Below are 16039 nucleotides of genomic sequence, written 5' to 3'. Positions count from 1 at the left end.
GCAAAATCCCCTGTGAGTCATATAAGCATATTTGCCATTTTGACGGCCTCCAGTTATCAGGAAAGCTATATTCCTGAGTCCTGATCGGCTCTTGCCAGCAGAATTTCCGTCCAGATCAATATTTCGCCGTTTGATTGCCTCGCTGTCTGCGGTAGCTCTGTCGAGTCAGTGTAATTAAACCCTTCCAACAGGACGATCCGTTAAATTGCGGTGGGAAATGGGAAGGACGGCGGAATAAAAACAAGAATAAAAAAAAAACGGCAGAATAAAAATAAAATATAAATGGCTGTTTCTAAACACCGCCTTTCCATCGAGTGCCACGCTTTGGTATGATGAAATTACACTGTAAAGCAGAACTGAAACGGGCAGTGCGTACGGTGTGAAAGACAGGGCCCCCGTTCACCTCTGGGTGAACCCACTGTGACTAAACCTAAGCCTTGCTCCATGCGTGACTGAATAGAGGCTTCGATTAAAAGCATTCTGGGAGCCACTCGAAACCCGTCTTTCTCCTCCTATTTTCTTCCTTCATTTTGAATCTTTCAGTTTTTAAGACGGAAAAGGGGGGTGTGGAAAAGGGCTTTTTTGACAACACTTGCGCGTATGTTTCTCACAGCGAGCCGCTGGTCTAGTGCAGACTGCCGGAGGACTTATTGATCGAGAGGCCATTATCGCTCTCGAGGCTGAACCCGTACTCGTTTGCATTTTTCTCATTCTTCTTCTTGGATTCATTCTTCTTCTTGGATTCGTTCTTCTTCTTGGATTGTGAGGCCAGGTTGATTTCTGCTCCCCCTTCTTCCCGACCTGCGGTTCTGAAAAGGAATTCTCGTTTTCAGGAACAGCCGTGTCTCCAGCCATGTGCACACCTCAGAGCTTACAGGGCCTTCCTCAGAGACAGGGGGAGATATCGAGAAACGGAGCACGTTCCATTAAGATGTCAGAATCGCAGCTAGACAAAAACGTGCAGAATTTTGGAGGAAATGGCAGAGAACAGCTCTGCTTTTCAAGGAAAAATGAGCGGTGTTTCTCATAAAAAAAAACAGATAATCCAAAACGACTACTATCGACCTGTAGGCTGGTGGAAGACAAAGTCACTTTAAAAACTCCCCGTATCTTTATTAGTATTTCAAATGCAAATTTCAAACAGAGAATTGTTCTACGGGTGATATATTTATATTGCGTTAAGGAAACGCTTTTCTTTGCCCCCGGGCTTGTGGTGGTTTTACCATTGTATCGGTTCACTTTCACAACTGCCTCTTCGCATAATTATTATCAAGGGCGAGTTGGGAGGAGAGGAAAACTTGGAGTGACCCCTGTAGTGACTCCCCACCCCTCCCCGCCTGTGCCTCCGTCCTCCCTCACAGTGCAGTTCGACGGGGCGGAGAAGTCCAGAGTGTCGCCCACCAAGGAGGGCAAGGCGCGCCCGGTCCAGCGCCACTCCAGCGGCTGCCTGGTGAACACCAAGCAGGGCTCCCAGGACCACAGCGGCCCCGCGCTGGGAGAGCGCATCGACCCCTCCGTGCCTCTCGAGAGCCAGTTGTGAGTGACGCTCCGCCCGCCCGCTCATGAATTATTTAGCGGCTAACTCGCCTCGCCCTGCTTTCTTGGGTCTTTTAATGCGAAAGCAAAAAAATCCGGTGGCTCTCCATCACCAGGGTTGAAGACCCCCCTGCTGTTACATAGAAATAGCAATATAGCAATATAACTGTATATTGCATCTCAACATGCCTCATAAGACTGATATGCTAGCGGGGAATGTGAGATCATTTTGTGTCGAATGTTGTCTCTCAGGCTGGGAGCAGCACTGCGAAACCATGTTCCTCTCTGAGGAGCACGAGTAATTTATCAACAGTATTCCCTACAGAACAGGGAATTGTGGGTAAACATGTATTCTCTCTCTTTACGGGGCTTCCTTGTACTGTTCACACATCGCGACGACGTGCGGCTCTTTATCTTTCTATTATGGGCTGTGACATAACCGTGATGCTGGGATTTCTGGCAGGCAGGCAGGCTCGCCGGTGTTGGCCAGTCTCTGGTGTCGGTCTGTGTTCACTGAGCTGATACGCTGTCAAAATATTTATCCGTTTTACGTGTCTCCCTTCAGAGAGAGAGCCAGGTACAGCATACTGCTCTGTCCTGGTAGCACTTCGCCTAGCTTTCTACTTGTCATGATGTAATTTGGTTGCTCTCTTCCTTGACTCCCCCCCACCCCCAAATCTTGTCCTAGCTGGTACCATGGAGCAATCAGTCGGATAGATGCGGAGTCCCTCTTGAGGCTGTGCAAGGAGGCCAGCTACCTGGTGAGGAACAGCGAGACCAGCAAGAACGACTTCTCCCTCTCCCTCAAGTAAGGCTGCACATGCCCAGATAGCCATTTAATAACATTCAGCAAATAACATTTTTATATTATTATTATTTTATTATTATTATTATTATTATTATTATTATTATTATTATTGTGAATAATTGTGCATTGTTTTCCTGCTGCTTTCCTGCTGTATTATTCCTGTAATCAAGACCTATTTACAAGATACCTGGAAAGTTAGGGTTTCTGGGTGGTAAAAAAGAAAAGAATATTGTAGTGGAAATATTGTTAAAACATTATCAACCCCAATCAATTCAGCCATGAGGTAGGCCGAATTCATGAAAACAGCATGAGTTTGTGGGTGAAAGAAAATGGCAGGACTTTTAATTTTTTCTCTGGGACTTTCCACCTCTGGTTTGTACAAGGAAATAAGATTGCAAAAATATTTTTTAAATATTATTAACCCCAATCAAATTGTCTTTGTGCAATTGTGTAAAAGTTACAATTACCTTTTGTGCTAGCTTGCCACCGTTTTCTGTAGTGTCAAGGCATGTTAAAAGTTTAAAAGCATCTTGAGGTCTCTCCCTTGCAGACAATTCATGGAGTACTAATTCTTTTCATTTTTAAAACTATAAAAACCAGAGCTTAATTTGGTCCATTTTATCAGTATAGTTGGATTCATTTTATTCTATTACACTTCAGTGGCATTAGTGTTATCGTGTGAGGTTTTGATAAACTCGTAACTGTCCCTTTTATATTCAGATTAAAATTTTTCAGGCAAGTTTTTTCTTCTACAATATGACAACTGTCATTTGACAGATGCTGAACTGTCATCATAGCAGACGAGCTCGCATCTGAAAAGCAAGTGCTGGTTGACAACGCGTCAGTCCTCGCCACCCCTAATTTAACATGGTGTCTGTTGGCGGGAGAGAGCCCGTTAGCCCGTTAGCCCGAGCCATTTGGACCGGCCTACGAGCGGCCAGCTGAATTAATTTCTTTCGGGCCTCCGCTCAGTCTGAGTCTTAATTTGGGAGGCAGACCTCAGCGGGTGGGGGGGGACCACCGGTGGGTTTGTGAGGGGCAACCTGTCGGCCGGTGACAGTCACAGCGGGAGCTCGGAGCCGGCTGCGTTTTTGCGTCTTTTTGCGACAGCTCTCGTACGTCCACTTTTTTTTCCTCTCCTCGTTTTCCCGCGCAAACCCCTAGGGTCTGCCGAACTGACTGGGGAGAACGCGCTGTGGCTACGAGGGGGAACGTTCCCTCCTTATTATTAAAACCCTCCTGCGCCGTACAGCTGCTGCACTGCGGAGGTGACGCTGACACGTCTCACCAATCAACACCATCTGTCCAAAGCAGCGGTCTTTTCCCCCCTCTAGTTTCACACAAGGGTTTGTTTCATCAAACCTACAGCTAGGTACTCAAAAACTCAATTGCTTTGCTTCTCTATCAGTTCTGATCGTGCTCTCGAAATGTCCCGATGACACGTGCTCGTGCGTCTGAATCTTTTTGGGATTACCTTCCGAGGCAAGGGTAAGAGCTCTGGTTCTGTCATTGCTGTCTATCGAAACTCATTCGCTCCGCAGACGAAGGAGAGAAACGCAGTGCTTTTCCACCAGCTTGATTGATTTGGGGGGGCAGTGCTTCTGGGCTGCATGCTTCTGATTGGTTTTATAGTACCACAGAAGGACGTGTTTGGAAAACACTGTCACTTGGCAGACAGTGGGTGGAATGTGCTGTTGTACAGAATATAGCCCGACTAACCTCTCCACCAATGTGTTGTAGCGCTCTTATCCGTTTTCCATTTAACACAAACATCTCCCGTGATCCAAAGAGAATGCGAAACTTTCCATTAGTAACATTTTAATCTAGGTCAGCAGTCTGGCATATGTTGCCGAAAAACCCATTCCCTTCGAACACCTCAATTCAGCGAATATTTCGGATTTTTACAAGAGTCACCTTGAAAACATCTCCATGCTGGTGAATTGCAAGGCTGTTTTCAGCCCTTTACACAAGCTGTACCAAGTGGGGGTAGATCAATATGGGAGTAGGCTTCAGGGAGATGGGTGGACGCAGAAACTGGAGGAGAGACGTGCAGGAGATGCAGAGACGGAAGGAGGAGGTCTTATGTGTGGGTGCATGTAATGAAAAATCACCCTAGCCAACCAAATCTATTTTAAGCAATCGGTTTCCACCAATCAGATTACAGGAAGTGTATGCCAGAAAAGTTCTTGTCAGAATGCAATTCTAACAGCTTATGAATGCGTGTTTGAGCAGGCTAATCAAAGTCAAAGGTCAATTCTCTGTTATTTAGTAAGATTAAAAGTAAGATCCCTTTGAGTCCCTCGTGTACCCAGAACAACATCTGCCAGAGAAATCTTTGAATATCATTCAGTGTGCTTGTAGCAGCCATTTTTAGTTATTATGAATGTATTTGAATAGGAAAACTATAATAGTGACCAGATAACCCAAGATGTCTGAAAGTGATATTTTGAGATATCCTAAATTGTTTCAATACCCCGACCAATCAGGGTGCACAATTTCTGTCCTGGAACGCCAGGGGTTTCTGCTCATTTTTGTTCCAATGAATTATTCTGGTTCATTTTTTTAAACAGCTGTATTCACCAGTGCTGGTTCAGTTATCCACCTAGGATACATGTGCAGTCTGTTGTTAATTTCTTAAAATGTAAATTCAACTGAATGATTGGGTTGCTCTCATAATTAAGTGCTTAAATTAGAAATTGGAATGAACCAGAATGGATCATTGGGAGCTCTGGGGTTAGTATTCTCCCAGTTCTACTTTTTAAAAAATTAATTAGTTAATTAATTAATTTTTTTTGATGGAGTAAAATCTCTTTATCAGATGCCTCATTCTGTGAAAGCTCAGAATTAAATTGCACTTTCTAATATATTTTCTCAATAATTAGAACCTATGAATTACTTTTTCAGACAGATAGATAGATGTTTAGAGAGATTTTTTCTTTTTTCCTCTGGCAGATTTAAAGTTCTAGGTAAGAGCTCCGTGTGTGGCCTTGTGACCGCTGAAACAATAATGTACAATATTAGCGCATGTGTTCGGCAGGTACGTATAATGGATGAAAGCCAAAGACACTTTTTGAATCAGTGGGTAAAATGTCTTACTTTTTACCAATAGACTGCCCACCATCAAGATATTTCATGCTTCTCAGCGATTGGTTGGCCATGCCAAAATCACCAGGCGCAAATAATGAAAGTTCAAATAATTTTATTTCATAGCATGCTACATGATACCGGCCTAGCTTATGCTCGTCTATGCCATCCTTTCCACTGAAAGCAATGTGGCGTTTCGCTCCTTTCTGTGTGAACGACCCATGATAATTTTATGCTTGCCCTCACAGGCAGCTGTATAAATATCAGGTTGTATTTGCATGTTATTTGCATTGTATTTTTTTGCGACTCAGACCACTTTACAACAACTGAGCAAAGTGCAAAGATTTAGATAAAAACAACGAGACAAACAGATTCGCTGAAATTGGGGGTACAACGCAGGGCATTTAAAAAAAAAAATAAAATCCGGAGCCTGCTTCCTTTCACGCGCGCCACGGTGACAGGCGACCCGCGTTCGACGTGCCGGAGGACGGGGCGACGGCGCCGCTTTGTTGCTTAGCAAAGACAGAAGGTCGGAAGTACGAGTTCGACCCCCAACGAGCCGGGGGGGGGGGGGGGGTAGCGCCGTACGCCGACCGCCATGGCGCCGAAGGTTCAGCGTGCCGATGTTCTACACGCTCTTTCCCGCCCCCTTCGAAACCGCTCACGCGGGAGGCTCCGCGCGCGGACGCTTCGTCCCTCTCGCGACTGCTGAAAAATTCATGGCCGCCGGCGAAGTGGCCGATTGCGCTTCGCATCGCTGATGAGGGCCGGCCAGCCGCAAGCTTTTAGTTCAGGTCTGACCTTCGGCGGAGGGCTCATCCCTCTTTTTTCTCCCCCCAGCCTAAGCTAATGCCCTCTTTAGTTGTGTAAAAAGGACTCTCGGGGGCCTTTAATGTGATTGCCTTTTTTTTTTTTCTTTTTTTTTTTGTTACTTGCGCGGCTAGGGATTTGTGTCGCGGGGTTGAAGAATAAAAGTAAGTTGCCGATAAACAAGAAACCTGGAAAAAAAAAACCGCAAGGGGAAGGGGGGGGGAGATTGTGGGGGCGATTGGAAAAAGCAGCGCTTGGTGCCTTTTTAAAGATTGGTCGGTTGAACCGGCTTGCAAGCAGAGGTGTGAAGAGCAGTTTCCTCTCCTATAAAATGTGTGTGGGTAGCGTGTCTCTGACAATTGTAATCTGGAGTCAGGTCTTGTGCAAGCCAACGTGGGACTTCTGAACAAATGCACTTTAGGTGTTCTGACGTCTGCACAGGGAACCTGAGAAAAGACAGAGAAATACAGTGCGAAGGTTGATTAGTTTCGTTTTATGAGTTTGTATCAAAATGCGCTCACCTTACCTGCTGGAAACATTCTGTCATCCCCTCTTGTTTATTTTGTGTACAGATAAGGGCCAAGCATGTAGTCACACGCACTCACACACATTTACACCCGTGTACAGACAACTCCACTGAATCGTAGGAGCAGCAATATCCTCCAGTCCAATTACTGCTGTTGCTTGTCGTTACGAAACGCAGTATGGGATTCGAGCATCCAATATCAACTGAGCGTAATTAAACATGCACTGTACTACTTGTGAGATTAATGTGTGACAGGCCTGCGTGTGCGCGCATGCATGTCCGACTGTGTCCGTGTGTGTGTTTGCTGAAAGCAATGCCACGCGCTGCTGGGCACAGAAATACTTCAGGTTGTTCAGTAAAATATCCGTTGCTGGATGTTTAGATAAATGCTAAAATATAAGCCATCGTGCGCAAATGAAGATGAGGGGGCCCATTATTAGTTTTTAATTCAATTGCAAGAACCCTGCTGATACTGATGTTTCTTTTCCTCTTATTCATCATTAGCTGCATTACCGCAGCAGTTATTAGATTATAGCGATGTCCCTGAACATATAGCAACACCACGCCAGATGTGTTTACATTGTTTACTAAGCTAATTAAGGAATCATCATATGCAGGCTACCGCCGCCCACATTTCTACGGCAACAGCTATTCTGGAAAATTCCAGTCAAAGGCCCTGGCATCAAAGCGAGTTCGATAAGTTAATTAGCGTCGGTTTCCTTTGTTGTGTTTGGTTCGCGTTCACATGGTTTTTTTTGTAATTTATTCAATTTGTTGCTCTTATGGAAATCATTAATTGCGGCACAATCTAATAATCTTTTTACGGTTGATGATAAGCAGGCTTCTCTGTCAGTCCCTCTGTGCGGATTATGGGGTTCAAATCAAAGTCACGAACTCAGACGGGAACCAGCCTTAGGCCCGAATCACGCCCCGTGTGAGTACGCGAACGCAAACGACGACACCAGGCCGACGCGCTGCGAACGCGCGGCCAGGCTGCGCTCGTTCAACGTGCGTTCTTACGTCCCTGTGGAGATAATAAACCCGAGTCCTCGAGGGGGCGATCTAGGACAGTTGGGTAAAGACCGAGCAAAAGAAAGCGCAATTTGAAGACGGCTTCATCCTCTTTTTTGCTTTCTGTGGCGCTCCTCGCTGCGACGCTTGACACTGCAGCTCGCGCTAGTGTTGCGCTAAGAATTTCAGGTGGAATTCAACAATGCATGAAATGGACTTTGCTTAGCTCGAAGAATCTGCTTTTGCGTACTTACGTAGGGTATGTTTCCAGCCTAACTGTGTGAAATTTACCCGAATAAAACAAACACAACACTAAAAACTTGTTCATCTACCTTTTTGAGAGCTTGCAAATGAAATTTGACATCCTCTCGTATTCATAGTATGCACAGAGTTTCCTAACCAGCTGTTCTTGGCCTAATTTACTGTTGTTTTCTCAATATGTTACACCGTGACAAGTAGAACATAGCTGGCAAAAAATCAGCCAGGATTTAAAAATGCTCATAGACAATGCTGTCCTTGTCAGTGGCCGTCTTTGGAAAATAGCTTTGAAAGTTATTCGCCGTTTTTGAGAGCTCCTGCTGACGTGATTCTGTTATTGCATTACAGTTTAAAGATAATAAGTACACCCTGTTAATAAAGGATAGTTGTTTAACAGGGCATTTTTATAACTGGTGGTAGTAATGGCACTTTGTGGTTTAATAGCTATTTATTTAATATGAGTGAGGATCTTGGAGTATTTTGGGACACAATGGCTGGATGTTTGCGGCAGTGTTTCTGTTAGCAACTAGGGCCCCCTCCTCTTCTTCTCTCCCTCCATCTGTTATGCCTCTCCTCTCTCTTATCCCTCTCTTCCACTAATTCCTTCTTGGGGCTTCCTCTTTCTCTTCCCTCCCTATCTGGATCTCCTGCATATCTTCCCTTCTCTGTCTGAGTAATCTCTCCCTCTTTCTTTCTTCCTTTTCTCCTTTTGTCCTAGCTCCTCTCACTCCATCTCCTCCTTCCTCCATGGTTGTCCCTCCACCTGGCCTACCCCCCCCCCCCCTTCCCCCCAAGTTTAGTCTGGCTAACTCAGGTTATAGGAAGTGTCCGTCAATGCACTGTCATACTGTCGGTGACGAATGCACCACCATGTGCCAGATCTGGTCCTCCTTGTCAGGAGCACTGTGCGGTCACCAGTTCCTCTGTTCTCAGATCAGTTTTGCGTGGCCTCCGGTCTCGCAACCTGGGGAACACCGTGAAGACAGCGTGTTCCCAGATCAGGCTCCCACATTACATTACATGCATCACAGGCATTTAGCAGATGCTCTTATCCAGACACATTGCATCTATTTATACAGCTGGATGTATACTGAAGCAATACAGGTTAAGTACCTTGCTCATGTGTACAACAGGAGTGTTGAACCTATGCCCTATGCCCCAGTTCCTTACCCACTATGCTACACTGCCGCCCGCGCTGTGCATTCACCAGCCTGCTTGCCTGTGTGTCCAGGTGACCTAGCCCAGGGTACACTGGGTCGATGGGGGCTTTAGCGGGGTAGGGTGGCCCTCGGGCTTGTGAGGGAGCTCAGCCCGTAAGCGACGGCATCGGGAAAACGGGCCGACAGTTCGTCCTCACAGTCCTCGCCGTTCAAATGTATTATCCCCCGTGCTTCGCCAGTCAACAGAAACCGCCTCTGTGCACTCCCGGGGGATTATCAGCAATATGACACGGAGATGCAATCTGGCCTCCGGCGAATTTACAACAGGAAACGAGCGCCGTGCGATCGCGGGCAATAAAACGGCGGAGCGGTTCTGGGGGGAGTGACTGGAATGAGAGCGGCGCTAATGAGCGGCGTTGGCGAATGGAAGGGGCGTGATCGCGCGCGCCGAGCGCGTTAAGCGGGTAGGGGGCTTTCGCTCGTTTCCCGAGGGGAAAAAGGGGCGTCTTCGGGGGGAAGAGGATTCCGCCCGCACGCGACGAGGCGCGGTTAACGTAAAGGACGAGACCGGTTTCAGCGTCCGCGCGCCGCCGCGTTCGCGTCCGAGCTAATTGCGCCGCCACCGCCGCCGCCGCCGTCGGAGTGGAGATCTGGGCTCTTCGGTTCAGTGGAAATTCATCGGAATCTGTAATTGTGTTCTTCCCCGCCCGCGCGCGCCATTATCTCTCTTTGTTTTGGCTTCTTTCCGCATCAGCCGGTGTGACTGTAGGCGGTGCAATTAGGAGATAAGCAAAGGGTGGACTTCCCTCGCCTGGCTCTTATTGCTGTTTGGAGCCGATAGTACACACACATACCACACACACACACATAGACACACACACGCACACGTCTACATGCATACATGGACACATCCACACATGCACAGGGATGGGCACAAACACACACACAGGCTAAAAGGTTTAAAAAAAAAATGCATACATACATACAGTACTCGCAGACGTGTGTAGACACAAACACATGCACGTGAGCGGATGTGCTCACACACCGGAACGTGCACACACACGCGCGTCCCCTCCGGTCCTATCGCTTCCTTCAAAAAATCCGCGTTTTAAATCCGCCGTAATGCCTTTCCCTCCGACAAGTCGGGCTTGGCCCCCTGTCAGCGCCGTGTGTTCCCGTACAGCGTGTCTGCTGTTGACAGGAAACATTAAATGCGCGCGGCGGAAATGTCACTTACGCTCCGGGCCCGACTGTATAAGTCACAGCGCTGATGTGATTTAGCGGAGCCCTGGGGCTCGCAGCCTATGGAAGGAAAGAAAGGGAAGGAGCACGCTTGCCCGGCCCCGCGGTCGGTGCCGTCCTGCGGAACGCTACAAGGACCCAATCCGGTTCTGACCGACCGCAAGCCTGGGAAGCAGAGCTCTGATTCACGGTTTCCCACCCAAATAACTTTATCCAGGCGGTACGAGACTCTCCTCCGCCCGTTATCGTCTGTGCGATTTAAAGACAGCGTCGCTCCCTCCGCACGCTGGTACTTTCGCTTCGTTTCTGCAAATCCGGTTTGACAAAGCGGGGTCCTTCCTTGCGGACGAGCCCCCCGGAGCGGAAGCGCGTTCAGGAGCGCCGGAGGCGGGGCTGCGCGACGCGCCCTCTGGGCCATCTCTCCATGGAAACGTCCGGGCTGGCGGAAGAGCTCTTAATTTGCGGCGCGGTTATTAGCCGTTAGCGTCAGCGCTCTCGTTTGACCGATGGCCTGTCGTCTGCGTGGAGAGCCGCTCCGAACGCGCTTCGTATACCAGCATCGGGCGCGTCGCCAAGGAACAGCGCTGAAAAAATGCATTTTTAATAAGCCCGTTTGTCTTCCTCTTTCATTCCTCTTTTATTTTATTTCTTTTCTGCACTCTTTTTTTGCCATGTGCCCCCCTCCCAAATCGCCATTCTTTACTGGCATGCTTTAGTGACATCATGTAAATATTTAATATGCGTAAGCGTTACATATTATTGGTAGTGCAGAAAAACAAGTATGCATATAAAACAATGATGACGGTTATGATAATGTATTACGTTTATATTGCAGGTTTTCATCTCCAAGCCCATTACAGGCAAAAAAGTAAATATAATAAACATTCTCTTATCCCCATATTTCTTTTTGTTCCTCCCTCTCTCTCCCCCTCCCTTTCTCTCTCTCTCTCTCTCCCTCTCCCTCTTACCAGGAGCAGCCAGGGCTTCATGCACATGAAACTGACCCGGACCAAAGACAGCAAGTACATCCTGGGCCAGAACAGCTGCCCGTTCGACAGCGTGCCCGAGATCATCCACTTCTACTCCAGCCGCAAGCTGCCAATCAAGGGGGCCGAGCACATGTCCCTGCTGTACCCCGTGGCCATCAGGACGCTGTAGCGCCCCACCCCGAGCCGCGGAGGCCTCAGAGGCCGGGGGGGGCGGGGGTCCACCTCCTCAGCCCAGGGTCTGGTCCCATGCCCACTCCCTCTCCCTCACCTGGGTCCGAGGAGGCGAGGGGTCAGAGGTCGAGTAGCGAGGAGTGAGCGGAGCGGAGCGGAGCGGGGGTAGCGAGGGGGTCGGAGAAGATCAAACCCATGCGTCAATCAAAGATGGCCGCCCCCCTTCCCCCTTCGCTCTTGGACCCTGTCGCCATGCCTCCTCAGTCTGTCAGCATGTCGCTTGTTAACACAGGTCCTGTTACTGATCTCAGACCTGTCACCCTCCACCCCCTCTCTTACATCAGTCACTCACCTAGGTCACCTCACTGATCTCAGACCTGTCATCCTCCACCCCCTCTCTTACACCAGTCACTCACCTAGGTCACCTCACTGATCTCAGACCTGTCATCCTTCACCCCCCTCTCTTACACCAGTCACTCACCTAGGTCACCTCACTGATCTCAGACATGCCAACCCACCCCTTTCTCACATCACTCAGTCACACAGGTGACCAAGTGCTACTCTGACCTGTCACCTTTCCGTCCACAACACTCAACCCAACAGGTCACCTCTGTTGTGTCTCTCATTTAAGCGGAAGTTCAGTCTGGTCTTCTGTAGCCCAGTATTGTACGGAAAGTACCTTCTCTTTCTGCGTTCTTCTTCCCCTAAAGCAACGGAAGGCCACGTGGCAGAGAATGCAGCAGCTGCATTGATTGTGTGAGAATGTATAAGTTAATTTAGATGTTCGCTGTTGTGTGGCCCACACAATCAAGTCAGGTGCTCGCTCATCTTCAGAAGATGTTTTGCCTCTTCTGCCGTTCGAGCTGACAGCACGAGTCGGCTCTGACAAGTGGCTTCACGGAACAGACGATTGACTCTCAAGCGAGCGGAAAAAAAAAAAAAATCAGCCGATCTGTTTTAATTTTCTCCTGCTTCTAGTCCGTTACTCGTCTGTCACAACACCCTCGTCGTTATCGCCATCGTTGCTTCGTCAGCCTAACAGTTCCTCGGATGGATTCGGCTGCCCGAGCACATTTACCTGTTAAATGTAACAAAATAAAGACTTTTTGTTTTAAATGCGGGGAGAAATCGACCAATCAGGCACTGCAATACATTTTTAATTCTTCAATTCGGGGCCGAAGGTTTAAGTCAGGAGGAAAGTGTCTAGGACGGGAGCCATTGGTACTGCGCGTCGAGGCTGTTTATGGAGACGTTCGTCAAAAAACACTAGTCAAGGCGCTGCTTGAATTCAAGCTTTTGGCCAAAATGTCGGCACTCGCTAATGAGCTTATCGGTATCTCGGCTCGGTTGTGTAAAATCGGGCTGCTCCCATTGGATGGGCATAATGGCCACTTTGTTTTCCTCAAGAACAGGAGACCTCTCAATCCCAGTGCATTAGCTGTTAACCTGGGACGTATAGTATGAGCAACAGTCCCTTTGCACCATATCCTGGCGATTTTACAAGCCATCGCCGTGCCGCCTGCTTTCGACTTCCAGTTTTTAGTAGCCTATTTATAGCCCACCAGGTGAACGTGTTAAAATAGCTCAGCAAGCAGACATAGCAGCTCACTCCTGGTAGCGCTAATTCGAAATATCCACGGACTCAGACTCTCCCTGAAATTAAGGAGAATGTTCCCACCCCTGTACCCAGAATCCACCAGAAATTAGCCAAAATATCTTCCTGTTTTCATGGAACGATGTTATTTGGGTCAGACTTTTACCTAGCGGTTAATGTGTTTATAGCTGTGCCGGCAGTCCATAGCAGGCTCACGTAGTATTCTGGTGTAGTGTTCTTAGAAAGAGTACTAAGCGCACTAGCATAGTATTCTGACAAAAAGAAGGTCAGAAGTCGGTTGTGGATTGGAGTTTGTATGAATCCCAGTCCCTTAGCTGGTTTCCTGCTTGCGTTGAGGACCATACGCCATGTCGTATGTGTGGATTCAGCACCCAGCCCACACTGGGTGAATCAGCAGGCTGAGGCCGATTAAATGGTCCGCTGTTTTACTCCCCCTGCATCTCCCAGATGAGCAATGGGCCATCTTTAAATGCCAATTGATGCCCCCCCCCCCCCCAAACAAAAACCTTTGAACAGAGGAACAAAATATACCTGCATTGTCTACCTCAGTAAATCAATTTAATTTACCCATCTTCAGATCGATAGGTACTATGGGATTACAAATATTGACTCCCTCCCCCCCCCCCCCCGCCCACCACACTACTGCTTCATTTCCAGTATTCATAAAATTGCATCATTTGTTTTGAAATATATATATTTTTTTTACACTGAGTTGACGTTAATCAAATGAGGGTCAAAGTTTTTTAAAAAGCAGTCTTATGTTCCATCATTGGTAAGTGTACGTTAGTCTGTAATATTGTGTGATGCCAGTAACAGATGTTTGGCTAATGCCTTATATTGCATGGGTAAAATCAGCAAACGATGTCGGCTGATTTCCAGAGTTCTGCTTTCAAAAGATTGTTCTGTAGTTGTAATTTATTATGGGGGGGGTTATCGCTGACGCGTTTCTCCCGGATTTAAGGGAGACACCTCAGCGCTCCTCGCTATATTTGTGCCAGTGTGATCGTGTTTGGGCAGAGCTTGAAAAACCCCTCTAGCTACATCTACTGTAGTACTTCGCGGTTGTGTTTAGATTTCTGCTTCTCATCTCGGCCTCCATGGCCTGTTGCCGAGAGCGACAGTGGACAGGAACGGTGGCTTAACTGTGTAAAAAAACCTACGGACCGGAAAGAGCAAGGCCCGCTCCCTCTGAAAGGACTGCGTCAGTGGATCACACCGACCTCCCGCAACAGCGCCACCTGGACTTGCATTTCTTCAGTGCCACTTTGTCTATCGATTAACTTCTCTAGGACAATAATTTTTTCCTCCCACCTGTTTTTTTTTTTGCATGCTCCCCTGCTCCAACACAGGCTTCAAGCTTATGGAGGTGTACCGTAGGTCTTTCTAATGTGTCTTTCAGGCCACCGAAGACCAGAATCGGTGGACTGTGACGGCATGCCCGTGCGGACCAGCAGTGTTCATTTGCGCTTTGAGGGGAGGAGGGGTGGGTTTGGGGGCGGGAGTCGGAGAGCAGAAAGCACCCTCACCCCTTCTGCTGGCGGTGATTGTTCACAGAAGCTGCTACGGTTCGAACTGTAGCTGTAGAAATCTCGATTCTCAAATTGCGACCCATCCCCAGGCCCTGTTGAAACAGAAAAAACAGACGACCACGCCTCCCTGGCTGGAGACCGTCTCTCCAGTGGACAGAGAGAGGTAAAAAAAAAAAAAAAAAGCCAGGCGGTCTTGGAATTGTCATTATTTGAGAGCAGGTTGAAGAGAGCGTAGGTTTGAGGCGATGGCCGACCCCTAGCCTTTAAGAGAGCATTGCAGGGTGCTCCCAGAGGCCACTGGACAGAGAAAAAAGTAGTTTGAGTGTACACAAAAAAACACAGCAAATGAAATGCATGACTGCACCCGTGTAACAGATTAATGCAAAACACGCATGTAGCAAAGTTTGCTGAATGTCTGATTCCATTGAAGGGGGGGGGCTATCTTTTTTGTCTTTCCTTTTTTTCTTCTTCAAAAGGCTTTTTGAGGCTTTTCGTACAAACTGTCACACAGGTAGTCGTTTGAACAGAAGTTTAATTCCCCCCCCCCCCCTCACTCTACCGACTGCCTGGAGGAAAAATTCAGAACCCAAAATTTTGCCTATGCCCGTGGACGTGCCCCTCAACACTATGCATGGGTGATAGGGGGGAGGGGGGAGGAGGGATGGGCTCTGAGGGAGCCTGAAACGACCCAGCTGCCCCTGGGAGCAGAGTCGCTGTATCTACGCTTGCTCTTGTCTTTAGCCTTGAAGGGTTACATGCTGTGAGTGAATGGTGCGTGCGTGAGCGCTTGTGTTACATTCTCCTTCTCTAGTGTATGCACTAATCTAACACGTACGGTCCCTCTTCGCCAAATGTATATACTGAATGTATTGTGTGGGGACGTGTAGGCGTCGGGGATGCAACGAATATGGAAATAAAGTGAAGTTTATGAGTCTCGCGCTCCAGAGTTCATTCCGTTCGATCCCGCTTTACAATGTTTATATCGGGCTCTCTCTCCGTCTGTAAGAAGGGCATTGGAAGTAACGATAACCATCAGATCTCACCTGTACAGAACTGCATACATGTAGACAGATGCTGAGATATTTTGTGGTTGTTAATATATCGCGGAGGGGGCTCGCGTTCCCTTAAATGTTGTTAAAATGTTTTTTCGAAAGCCATGCTGTCAGGCTCGGTTATTTATTTTTATCTTAGCACCGCTGAGGGGATGTGGATTTTTTTTTTCTTTCTGAGGAGATAATGAGGATTCATGATAGTAATCACAGTGATCCACCAAAGCGTCGCTGGAAAACGCGGCGGTTGA

At 47.8% G+C, this 16039-nt stretch overlaps 1 protein-coding gene across 5 annotated transcripts in view; it reads left to right on the top strand.

The window, feature by feature from the left end:
• The window catches only part of LOC135255178 (SH2 domain-containing adapter protein F-like), a 114756-nt gene extending 99084 nt beyond the window's left edge, over window positions 1–15672 (top strand). For 3 of the 5 annotated variants that reach the window (XM_064336008.1, XM_064336009.1, XM_064336010.1), the window contains 3 exons: window positions 1362–1536; window positions 2225–2344; window positions 11407–11733. In XM_064336008.1, coding sequence (XP_064192078.1) covers window positions 1362–1536; window positions 2225–2344; window positions 11407–11593 — 482 coding nt within the window. In that variant the 3' untranslated portion in view covers window positions 11594–11733. Of the gene's footprint in view, window positions 1–1361; window positions 1537–2224; window positions 2345–11406 lie in introns of all 5 variants that reach the window. The other 2 variants (XM_064336006.1, XM_064336007.1) reach the window with 1 other exon arrangement.
• The last annotated feature ends 367 nt before the right edge of the window (window positions 15673–16039 follow it).

This window comes from Anguilla rostrata, chromosome 5 (genome assembly GCF_018555375.3).
Source record: "Anguilla rostrata isolate EN2019 chromosome 5, ASM1855537v3, whole genome shotgun sequence".
In the NCBI taxonomy this organism is placed as follows: Eukaryota; Metazoa; Chordata; class Actinopteri; order Anguilliformes; family Anguillidae; genus Anguilla; species Anguilla rostrata.
The sequence above is the reverse complement of the archived record's forward strand: the minus strand, read 5'-3'. Positions and strand labels throughout refer to the sequence as shown.